Here is a 13,116-nt window from a genome sequence, read left to right on the forward strand (position 1 = left end):
ATAATATGGCACAATAGCTGGTAACAATAACAGTCATGCCTGGAGTCAGCCATTCCAGCAGCAGTGGGCCATCGATGTCGAAGAAGCATGACTTTTCGAGCTGTTATCGATGAATGAACCTTCTTTGGCCACTGGTATGAAGGGTGTTACCATTCCATGCTTGTGCATTTGGTGGCTAGCTCAAATTGATGACACCATGTTTCATCAGTGGCAATAATCTGAAAAAGGAAATGGTTCTCAATTTTGTGGCAACGTATAACGATTTTCATTGAAACACCCATGCTGTTAGCTCTTCTGCTCCTCTGTCAGATGTTCTGGAAACCATTGTGTGCAAACCTTTTGGTATTGCATTGCTGGTAAGCATTCCATCTGCTATCTTGCGAATGGTCATTTCCCGATTATTTCTCACGAGACTGTCCACAACTTCGGTTGCTTCCTGGGGGATAACTACATGCACTTGACATCTTCATGCCCTGCCATCAGTACTGCTTCATCTTATGTGAAAATTGCTACACCATCTGAATAGTGATCTGCATGTCATACACGCTGTGCCATACACATTTTGCATGTGATGATAAATTTCTGCAGCACTCGCATTTTCAGCCATTACAAATTGCACAACTTCACATTGACAACATTTAGAGACATCCATGATACGAATGATACCATTGACTTTACTTCTACCCTATCATAAAAGCATTTGTTGTAATCTGACGATATGGCATATGTCCCCAGTGCCCTCTAGAGAAGCATGAGTAGTATCTTAAAATGATGGTGAGATCATGGCAGTGCCACTTAAATTTTACTTTCATTTATATAATCAATTTGCATTGATTTAATATGTTTACAAAAGTAGACTTACTTTTGTGTTTATTAATGTTAAATCATTGGTAATAATCATTTGTTGTGAATTTAAGAAGAATTTTTTATAAGTGCTTAAACATTTAGGTGCAAATTTAAGTGCCTAAAGAAAACAAACAGTGTAAACATTTAGATGATTTTTTAAAATTATTTTATTTAGATATCAGAGCTTCAAGCTGGTGAACATGTTGAGATTCCAAAAATAACCCGTGATACAGAAAGCCATGATTTGTGTGCTCATTCTGAATTGATGGATGACTTTTATGTGATAGCTCAGTGAGTTCTTAATTTTATTTAATTCACATTAAAAAAAAGTGTGAATGCATTAAGGGATATTTCCTTAAATAGAAGTTGATACAGTCATTAGGCTTTTTTTTTTTTTAGAAATAATAATAATAATAAAACTTCCAGGCATTAAACCCAAGATCTAATTTCTAGCTGTGGTGATCGTAAACCATAAGAAAATGTGTGAGAAACGCTATTGATTTGTTACAAGTTCAGTTAACTGATTTTAGAGTTTGTGGGTGTATATTACAAGGAGTTGAATCGTCTTTTCCTATTTAAGGGTCAAGACCATCAATTACTTATGGCTCTCACCAAAGATATTTTGGATATTCACTGGCTTTTGAAAGTCAAATTGCATTGCTAAAATCAACAAGAATAGAAATAAAGCCTTGATCAGCACCAGATTGCACATGAAGATAGTGAAATATGCATGAAAGAAAACAAGCATTATTTACAAGGATGGAAACAATATTTAATTTTAGTATATGATGATATCACATTTGGTTTATTAGCAAATTGATGTTTAAAGCTGAAACTAAACCAATAAAACTTATATTAGTAAGGTATGGACCTCCCCCTTGTAGTGATTGCCCATGCTTTCAATGAGGCAATCAACTGTTGCAGTTGCTAGCAATGGCCATTCCTCTATTAAGGTAGTTTCCAACTGTCTGAGAGTGGCTATAGGAGGTAAACATGTAGAGACAGCATGCCTGAAAACATCTCAAATATTTTGAATGGGATTAAGATTGAAGGAATGTGGTGGCAACTCCTTAGGGAAAATGCTCTTACTCTCTGGGTTCTTGTAAATAATATTGGGGACTAGCATTTTCTTTCATAAGGAGAAAATCAAGACCAGGTGTTACAGTGTAGAGTCTCATGATAGAGTATAGGACTTCATATGTTTAGAGATAGCAGCTGAGTATGATATCCCATTCATAGTCCTGTCCTTTCCATGATGTTGCCACTTCTGTGATGTTCATTGATGTCCTGAGATTGATTCTATGTGCCTTATTCTTTCCAGATCCTTTCATGGTTATCATCAGATTTCTGAGCAGATCTTGATTTGCCCATGAACAAGACGTTTTGCCAATATATGAGACATTCCAAATGAGATGTTGACGATACCACTTTTGGATTAGGTGGTTAGTGGAACACAAATACTTGTACAGTCCCTTCATGTGAAGTCTTCACCATACAGATATTATCTTGCCAAGTGATGCTGCAAGTATGGTCATAATATTTGTGAAAGTTGTTTATTGATTCCTCTTGGCTACTGTAGCAATATACCAATTTTCAGAAGTGGTGGTGATCCGTGGTTAACCAGGCATAGGTCTTTAGACAACTGTTTGACATTTTGAAATTGTTTCCACGTTCGAGAAATTACCAAATGATCAACACAAAAGAAAATAGTGACATCTTTTATTCACTGTCCTGCTTTAATGGATATGACAGCACGTGAGTGTTCACTATCTGCCACTCATATTCTGCATTCATCTGTAGCAATATATATATCTTCAGAAGTGATGGTAATCCTTGTTTGACCTTAAAAATGCAAATATCATAAAAAAAATATCATATAAAAGTTATAAACACTTTGCAACAGCATATAAATTAACCTCATCAAAATCTTTAAAATGCTGCTGTCTCCAGTGACTGGCTAAATTAGCATATGTTTAGACAGTCATTCACGATTAGGTGTAACATATGATATTTGCATCTGGCATCCACAATGATTTTGAGCCACTCAAATTTCCTTACAGTTTGAAAAGTTGCTAATTTGCATTGTTTGATTAACTTTTGGAAACCAGTGTGCATTCAGGAGAATTACTTGTCACTTCTCTAACTAAATCATATTCAGGAAGCTAAGAACTCTTGAAATTTCATCATATCATCATGTAATGAATTTCAAAGCTCCTCCAGTTATGAGATGTGACAGGATTGATATATTTTGCCCTTTTGTGTCATAGATTAAGTGGCAGATTTCCATATTACTTTTTTCTCTCCTCCTTATTTATTTTTTTCCTCTGAAAATTGCATAATGTTTTAAAAAACTACTAAAATCCTTTATGAGTATTGTGTTTCTTCATGTAAAGATGCATACAAAGGTTATTATGTACATGATCTTTATATTAAAAGCATAGAATTAGGTTACCTCAAACATCAGCCAAATGATACCTGAAACAAAATAGACCTTTTAAAATTTTTGTCTGTTGAATACAAATATGATAGTTTAAATTCTTCATGAGCTCAAGTTTTCAAGATCAGGTAGAATATGTGTAATTAGATTGATTCTCTTGCTGTACAAAATGAATTGTTTATCTTTTTCACGCAAGCTGCTCATTGGTGTAAAGATATATAATTATGTTGTATTTTTTAGTTTTTAATTTTGATTCCCTTAGTTTCAATCAAGTATAATAAATATAACTAGAAATTTTATAAATTTTATTCTCATAGTTATTTATTTGCTCATACAAACTGGAATATGCAGTAGAACCTTTTTTATCCATCAATCTGAGGGCGATCGTCATGACTTTTCACAGAATATATGGATAACAGAAACACCTCTTCCTATCGCCATGAATACCAGATACAGCTGATAAAGATGATCCACTTTTTACATGATACAGTTTTAGAGTATAAATGAAAATGAAGATTAGGTTGAGAAAACTGGTCACTATTTAGCTCCTTAGGTGTGTGTGTTTTCTAATATGTACAGTAAAAATACTGTAAATTATTTTTAATATGATCTCTTATGACTCCTTTTGATTTTGGTTTCAGTTGAGGTAAATGTTGAAAAAATAAGTAATGCTTAATACAGATTTTTAGATTCTGAGAAACACTGATCACTTTTAGATAACTGTTTTGTACAGAGAAATAGACATTTTGTATTTCAAATTAAGTAGAGTTAAAAATCTTCCTGAATCCTCTAATTCTGAAATTGTGTAAGAAAGCTATGTAAGACATTATTGGCATCTTTAACCAGTATGTATTATTTTTTATTTATTTTGTTAATGTCTGTATGTTTGTATTTAGAGAGACTCCTCCTGAAAATACTGGTCGCTCTATAAAGTCATTGATTCGAAATTTTAGTGGAGCTCTTCCTACATCTCCTGTTTTAAGTCGACGCCCTACTGAATCTCGGAAGACAGAAGAAGCATCAAGTAATTTTAAGGCATTTGAAAAATCTAAAGGTCAATTTATAAGTTTTCCATGCTATTTTGCTCTTTAGTTGTCTTTTTGGATATCCTACCATTATAAAACACCATGTGCCAAATAATTTTCTATTGAAAGATATATACACTAAGATATTAGTCATATTTTGATTATTATTTATGTCACTTTATGTGGAGATGTTGAAATAAGTTAAAAAATTAATTTGAAAAGATCTTAGCTGACATTTTGGCCTATATGCTACTTTCAGATTAAAGGTATAACAACATTCTTGCTTTCAAAGTACTTACTGTCAATAAGATGTTTTAAAAATAAGTTACTTTATTTTAATTCTTTGTTTATTAAAATTACTATCCAAAAAGCAGGGGTGTTTGTGCTTTGGGGAAACCCCGGAATTCCGGGGATTTTGAATTTCAATACCCGGAAATTCCAGGGATCGTCGTTCAAAAGGAAGTAGGAATAATAATGAATTATTTATTTTGATCTGGGTAATTTTGTTTGCTTTGAAAGCAGAAAACTCAAGGTCAGTGTGTGTGGTGAAAACTTTTCCTTTCTTTCTCCAAAAGCAGTGATAATGCGTGAAAAGGGGGAAAAACTTCTTTTTTGTTCTTTCCTTATTGCGAGTTATGACTCATTCCCCCTGTTCTTGGACATTCTCTTCTGGATTCTTTTCGGCAAGTAGGCACGGCAGAAAAAAAAGGGAGAGACTTCGTTCGACCAGATATGCGATCACGTGACTCTGGGTTCAAAGGTCTTATCTCTCCTGGCGTGGCGCCAATAAGTAGAGAAAGGGGAATTTTCGCCATATTAGCTATTTGTCATTGATCGCTTCTCAACTTTTTTTTCTCTGCTGTGTAAAATTTTCGTTTCATTTATTGATGCACGTGTAAATTTTTTGTTTCGTTTGTTGAAATACTTTTTTATTTATGTACGCAAGAGAATTTCACTACGAAATTTCTCGATATAAATAGTGATATTATACAATTAGAAGAAGGCGTCCGGAATGCATTTAGGTGGAATTGGATTGAACGGAGAGATGGTAATGGGGATACCATCGGCACATGGTGCAAGAAAATAAATGTTGCTGGACAAGCATATTGTGTTTTTTGTAACTCACTACTGAAGTATGGTGGGACTATCACAAATCTATTCAAGGCTTTCACAAATCATTCTAAAACTGTGACGCACATAAAATATTCAAAGTGCATTAGACATTCAATGACTTTAAGTAATTATGCTAATTCAAAAAATACTGATGACTGATGCTCGGCCATTGGATATAGTGACAATAAAAGCACGCCAAAAGGTATTAATAAAAACACCCTTGCTGTTAAATTCGAAAAACTCCTTTTACAGTCTTCCAGTTCAAGTAGTTCAAAAAATCTTCCCATTGTAAACATCAAGCCAATAGTTAATATTTCTAATGTTAGTCTTTCAGAAGAACAAGAGAGATTTCTAAAATATAATTTTAATTTCTCACAAACCTGTAAACCCTCGATTCCAAAGATTTTGGCTCCTATCGAAAAAGCTTTCAAGTTCAGTAAAGTTTCAGATTCACAGAAAGAAATGATTAGGCATCTTATTGCTCATAATGTGAAATTCAATAATAAACCTTTGAAACCAAATCTAACTGCGAAAGAAAGAGCTACAATGCACGAAATTCATTCTAACCCAGATATTATCATTTCAAAGGCCGACTAAGGTGGCCAGATAGTCGTCATGGATAAGAACACTTACATCGATGGTGTCACTAAACTCTTAAACGAAGGATCATATAATCCGATCCCTAAAGATCCTTCACCTTCCAGCTTGTCAAAAATAAAAACTGCGATCAAATCTTCGCAAATCATTTCAAGTAACTTAAAACATTCGCTTATCCCATCTGTTGCGAATTGTGCCAGATTATATGCTCTTCCCAAAATTCATAAAAGTGGTATTCCTTTCCGCCCTATTGTATCAAATTTAGGTACTGCCTCGTATCCATTAGCTAAATATTTGGTTTCTAGATTTTTCCACTCTCTTAGACAATAACATTTACACCATAAAAAATTCAATAGAGTTTGTAAAAAAGTTTAAAAATATTTCTCTTAGTAATTTACTCATGGTTTCTTTTGATGTAAAATCATTATTCACCAATGTCCCGGTGGAGGGTGCATTAAGATGTCTAGAAACCAGACTTTGCGAATTTCATTTCTCTTGCATCGAAATTGATGAGCTAATTTCTCTCACTCTGTTTGAAACAAACACATTTTGTTTTCCAAAATAAATATTACAAGCAAACTGAGGGATTAGTCATGGGAAGCCCCCTCAGTAACATCCTGGCTGATATCTACATGCATTATTATGAATCAAAATTGTTTGAAACTTTAAACTTCCCGGCATGGTTCCGCTACGTAGACGATACTTTTACCCTGTTTGAAGGTAATAAAGATGATTTAAATAAAGTTCTATCAACAATGAATTCTATTGATCCTGCTATTCAGTGCAATTTTCTTCCGTTTCTGGACATTCTGGTCACATGTAACACATCCAACTTCAGTACTACAGTTTACCGTAAACCTTCATCGGTTTGCCTTCCACCAGTCGGAATCATGTCATCCGACTAAACAAAAGTTAGCTTCATTTTATTCCTATGTTTTCCGTGCTCTTCAAGTTTGCTCCTCCAAACTAGCCCTTGATGAAGAACTAAATTATTTAAAAGCAATAGCTATTGACAGGGGCTTTTCACCCAACATTATTAATCAAGCAGTTAAAAAATTCTCATCTCAACACACTAAAAGGCACACTCTTGTTTTAGGAGATTATAAAAATTCTGTTGTCATTCCCTTCTTTCCATCAATTAGCTATAAAGTTGCACATATTTCACAGAAATTTAACTTTCGGGTTGTTTATTCTCCCATCAATAAAATTCCGAGTTCCATACTTAAGGACCCCATTCCGGATATGAATTCCTGGGGTATTTATAGGATTCCTTGCCAGTGTGGTTTAATTTACATTGGCCAAACTAAGAGAGCCTTAAAATTTCGTGTCAAGGAACATGAGGCATATGTTAGAAAAAAGGAAACACAGAAGTCTTCTTTTGCGCAACATTGTTGGTCCGAAAATCACACTTTCAATTTTTCTGCTGCCAAAGTTATTCAAAAAACATCTTCCATTGGAGAACTGGATTTTCTAGAGGCATTTCACATTCATAAAAATCTTTCTGTTCTAGTTAACGATCCTAATTCCAATCCAAATTTGCCTTCGGCCTTTAAAGAAATTATGTTTTAGTTCTGGTTTCACCAACAGATGGCACCACTTGCTTATTCTTGTCCAGGCTTTCTTATCTTATCTAATCATTTTTTCCTATCTTGTTCATTTGCGGTTTTGCAGCTGAGGATGGTGGTTCGGTAAGACCATCGAAACTAGTCCTGTGAAAATTTTGTAAATATAACACTGATTTTTGTTGTTTGTCTCCTGAATTAGGTATTAATAACTTCGTTTATCGCCGAGAATTCTCTTTCTTTCAATGTAGCTCCCAATTTAATTGAACTCTGCAAACAGTTGAGCCGCGATCAGACGGCACTAAACTCGTTGGAAATGTCCAGGACTACTGCATGTTATAAGATGAAATATGGGCTTGCAAAAACTATTAAGGAAAATATCATTAAAACTTTAAAGGAGACTCCATTTTCTCTAAATTTGGATGAAAGTACTAGGAATGCTCAAGAAAGTATACTGGCAATATTGGTGCAGTTTTATGACAACAATCAAAATGAAGTTGTAGTTCATCGTTTTGCATCTCTAAAGATGGAATCTTGCAATTCAGAAGCTGTTTTTAAAGCAGTTGTTAATACTATTGAAGATAATAATATTCCATGGGCAAACTTAATTAGTGTATTAATGGACTCGTGTAACACCATGCGTGGGGAAAAAAAGGATGTTGAAACCAGACTACGATCAAACAAAGTACTCCACTTATTAGATATTGATGGTGACACATGTCACACAGCTAATAACTGTGCAAAAAAATTTGCTTCATGTTTTGATAGATACTTAGAAGATTTGTTTGATGACATCTATTTTGATATGAAAAGCTGCAGTAAAAGAGAAAATGTTTTCAAAATCTGTGAATCCCTTGCCATTAAAAAACTTAAGCCCTTGAAGAAACCAGACCAGAGTGCACATCTTATAATGATTTATTAAAGGTTGATGTCACAAATCCAGAATTCCATCTACCTAGCAAAGTAATATTTACTGGTGCAGAAGCTTCGACTCTCCTGAAGAAATTATCAAAAAATCATCCAATAGCAAAAGAATTCCAAATTTCTCTGATGAAAGCTTATACTAATACAGCACAGCATATGAAACAGAAATTACCCCTTAAAAATTCATATCTAATTAGTTTTACAGCATTAGATCCAGAGCTAAGAGGTAAAACCAGTACAATATTAGCTTTTGAAAAATTATCATCTTTTATGTCCCATATTTTTAGTGATAATGAAAAGTCAAAAGTAGAAGCTGAAATAAGGTTATACCAGAGTGATATTGATATCACCAAAGAAATGCTCTACACATCTGATGAAAGTGGAAATCAAGTCAAGTGTACAATTGATAAATATTGGTCTAAAGTTTTTAATTTGAAAGATGATTTCACAAATGATTATAAGTATCCTACATTGGCTAAATTAGTCTAAGCCTGCCTTAGCTGCTTCCATGGCCCATTAGTGGAAAGTGCATTCAACTTAATGGATACACTTGTCACTGACTATGGAACCTCTCTTAAGATTGATTCCCTAGATGCAGTGCAGACTATTAAATATGATTTAATGGCTTCTAAAGAAACCTCATGTGAAAAATATGGCTAAAAAAATCCGATGACTGATCCAATTCACAAAGATCTCTTACTGAACAGAAGTTGGAAAACATATCAAGAGGACTTAAAAACATGTATTTCAGATGAGTCACCTATAAAAGTCTCTGAAAAACCTTCTACATTAGCAGAAAAGCAAACTGCTTCTACCTCTGCATGTGCAGTTCTCGAGGAAATTTCTTCAACTGTAAATGAGGAAAATAAAAGTCAACCTTCCTGCAATTATGAAGTTCACCGCAAAAGAAAGACAAGCCCACAAACATCAGAAAATAAAAAAAAGCAGCATAAATTAGATAATTTTTTTTTAAAAGAATTAATTCAGGTAATTCTCGAAACTCTAAAATGTTGGGTAGTAAGTCCGTGAAAGTTTCAGGGGATTTTTTGGGGTCCCACAAACACCCCTGTAAAAGGCAGGTTTTTCATGTTTAGAAAAATTTTAATGCCACGTTGTCCAATAATAGCAAAGATCCATTTATTCTGATCTTATATAATTAATGCTTTGTAATTTTAAAGAAAGAAGTATCTCTGTAGAGTTTCTTTAATCATCACTGGTTAATTTTTAAGCAAATAATTCTTTACTGTAATAAATTTATTTTTGCGATTTTTTTTTTTTTTATTATTATTTATAAATTTTGGCCCAGCATACAGTGAATGCTACAGATAATCCTTATGTTCAATTATTCATTTTTTTAAATTTTATTTATTTATTTATTATTATTATTATTTGTTGTTGTTGTTGAATCACTTTGTGTACTATCATTTTCTTAGTTTTATTTTTAGAAAAACTTTCTTTATGCTGTATTACCGGTGTCAGATTCAAAGAAACTACTTATTACTTATTTTGTACAACTCAAAGCTTCAGTGATTTTTCAGCTAAAAGTGTCATTTTAAATATAATTTATGCAGTTAGGATTATGCTTGCCAAGGTTTCTTTTTTGTCAGATATTTTCTAAGTGATAAATTTATGCCACTCATATTTTTGCCAGTTATGAATCAATGAATTTCAGATCAGAAGACAAAAAATTTGGTTGTAGAAATTTCAATTTGTCCTTAAGTATTAGGTAAAATTATTTACCTAATACTTAAGGACAAATTGAAATTACACAATTATGTAGAAAATTTGTAAGTTGGTATTTTTTTGATTCACTAAAATCAAAATCTACAAAACTGGCTGTACTTTTTCATGACATCAATCAAGGAATTAAAAGAAAAAAATTAACATATATCTTATCAAATCATTCAATTTTTGCTACAATCCTGAGAGTAAAGAGTATGTTATTGAATTGTTGTTATTGTCTTACTGAAAAGGCATGAATAATAATTTAATCTTTGACTCATTGAGAGGAAGGGTGGACAGTATTTCTAATGTCAGCAGTTCATATTTACAGTTGAAAGATTTAATGTCATAACATTGTCTTAGAACATACATATGGGGAGTAATTTTTTTAATGATGTAAAAACTTCTGTCGTAGGGAGAAATGATTCCTTATGAATAATTTGAAAAACTCTTTGTTGTAGCCAAGAGCAAGAAAAGTCAAATCAGTGTGTATTTCTCATTTTATTTGAAACATCTATTTGTGGAACTATGCTATATCTTTCATACTTGGAATGAGATGATTAATGTACTTTAAAACAACAACAAGCAAAAACACTTGTTTTTAGGGTTTTCTCCCACGGTAATTGTAAAAAACCAAGCATCCAGGTTTCACTGTCATACTTAGGCTGAATAATTGATCTAAATAATTTAACTAAAGTTTTGATTCTCATGTGCAGAAAGCTGAAAATAAGTCCTTTACACAGTGGAAGATAGACATCTGCCGAGTTTCAGGAAGAGTTTTTGCATTTTAAATTTAAATATTTTATTTCATGCTAAATGTCTGTATGTAATAATCATTTATATTTTAATTTTTTTATTTATAGTAGAATTGTGAATATTTGAAATTTTATTATTGGTGTTAAAATTTTTATATATTTTTTAGAATAATAAATGCTTTTATCTTATCTGAATGTCAGTATTTGATCCAAATCATTTATTATTTCTAAAATTCATCAATTTTTTTTCTGGGTATTTATGAACAGGTTCAACTAAGCCTGGCAAAGTAAAACCTAGATCTCCTAGTGTTCCACCTCATCCATCTGGAACTCTAACTGTGTTTGAATCTTCAAAGTCTAAAAAGGACATAGCTGAAACAAGTAGATCAGTTTCTTATGAGGTTAGGATGTATTTCTAATTAATCCATTCATTTAAATATGCTTTAGAATAATTTTGATTCAGTAGAAGGTAAATTAGTTAATATAGAAAGCTGAATAATTAAAACACGTTTTTTAAAACTGGGGTTTTAAAATTTTTGTTCTTTTAAGGGTCTTCAGAGTTATACGCAATAGTACATGTAAAACTGTGGTTCCCTACCAAAGGAGTACAATTGCACTAAGTTGAAAACGTGAGATTTAATGGTTACTTTCCTTGAGTTTAACATATAATGTCAGACTATGACACATTAGTAAAATCATATCATGAATAACAGATGAATGTTCTTGACTGGTACAACATGAGTTGAGTCTACTTGATAGTTCATTTGGTTAGGCAAGTACTTGGAGGTGTAGTACATTATCCGGGATATTTGGGCTGGATTCTTGTTACAATCTAGTGTTCCACAACTATATTCCATGTCTTCAGATTGCTCCCCCACTCTGAAATAATTCACGGCTGTTGGCCACGTTAATAAGGCACTTCGGAAGAACACTATCTTCACCTCTTACTCTGTCTCTCTCCATCAGGAGGATTCTGCTGCAGAATTATATAGTTCACCTTTTCTGCTCAGAGCAGCTGCAAAGGGAGGACTGTAAATTTCCCAACAAATACTGATAAAATTTGTTTGATATTTGTTATTTGTAAGTATTTTAAATTGTTGTGAAATTTTATGTTAACCTCTATTAAAAGGGATTTAAAATATGTAAATATTGGATTATAATATCTGCCATTTAGCTTATAGCTTGGCTTGTCTTGTCTTGATACATGCATAGTTCACACAGCTCACCAGTGGTCGAGCAGTAAAATTGCTGAACCCTGTTAGTTCTGACTTAAGTTCTATTCCTGGTGAATGAGTTGGCTGCATGGGCATTTTCATAGTTTTTCTCATGTGAAATGTGTATATCGGCCAGTTTCTCTTAGAAAGTCCTCCATGAAGGCATCCGTCCCCATAGGCAGATAGCCCTAGTGTGCTTTGCTATAATCAACTAAACCAAGTTCGTCCTTATCAACCCACACCATAATGACGCCAGCTCTGTCTTTCACTTATATTTATATGCGCATGTTATGCTTTGTTTTTCTCTCCTGTGCATACACTGTAATTATCCATCTATCTAATTAAAATGTTGAGTAATATAATCTGTCCGAGTTCATTTTTCCTTCAGTGGTTATGTGTCAGAAATGTTTCAACTGTGCCTAAGTAGCAAAAATTCTCTTTAAAATGGACTTTTTCAAGTTTCGAGTTTTAACTCTTAAGCCTGATCTAGTGCAAGAACTGTTGAAGCTTGAAGAGAAGTCTTTGGTACAGGGTGATTTAAAAAAAAATATGTGTTAAAAATGTAAAGGATTGACTGATATAAGCAGAGTTTTTAATAGAATATGCATGCAGACAGGGTGTGTTGAGATGGTACATGGCATTGCTGAGTATAAGGTAATGCAATCTGATCGCATAAATCATCATTCTCCTTGTGAATTTGCAATGATATGCATCACTACACAAACACAGAGCTCGCTGATATGCATTTTATCTATAAGGCCATAGACAGATTTGGAACAGTGTTATATTAAACCTTTTTTTTTAATTGCTCAATCGTGTTATGTCTGTGAGAGACTGTATTACATTACGTTGCATTTGACTACTATAGAAATGATCAGGAAAAATAATTTTGACTGCTAGAAGCTGTATTGATTAAAAACA

The 13,116-nt window shown here is 33.1% G+C and overlaps 1 protein-coding gene across 8 annotated transcripts in view; it reads left to right on the forward strand.

Moving 5' to 3' along the window:
- LOC118196257 (WD repeat-containing protein 91) overlaps positions 1-13,116 on the forward strand; it is a 151,213-nt gene that overhangs the window by 31,077 nt on the left and 107,020 nt on the right. For 6 of the 8 annotated variants that reach the window (XM_085813797.1, XM_085813796.1, XM_085813795.1 and 3 more), the window contains exons 5-7: positions 1,022-1,137; positions 4,180-4,337; positions 11,249-11,382. In XM_085813797.1, coding sequence (XP_085669923.1) covers positions 1,022-1,137; positions 4,180-4,337; positions 11,249-11,382 — 408 coding nt within the window. The remainder of the gene's footprint in view (positions 1-1,021; positions 1,138-4,179; positions 4,338-11,248; positions 11,383-13,116) is intronic. The other 2 variants (XM_085813792.1, XM_085813793.1) reach the window with 1 other exon arrangement.

Source organism: Stegodyphus dumicola, chromosome 3 (assembly GCF_044657685.1).
Source record: "Stegodyphus dumicola isolate Sdum_Otavi_A_Nest chromosome 3, ASM4465768v1".
NCBI classification, from domain to species: Eukaryota; Metazoa; Arthropoda; class Arachnida; order Araneae; family Eresidae; genus Stegodyphus; species Stegodyphus dumicola.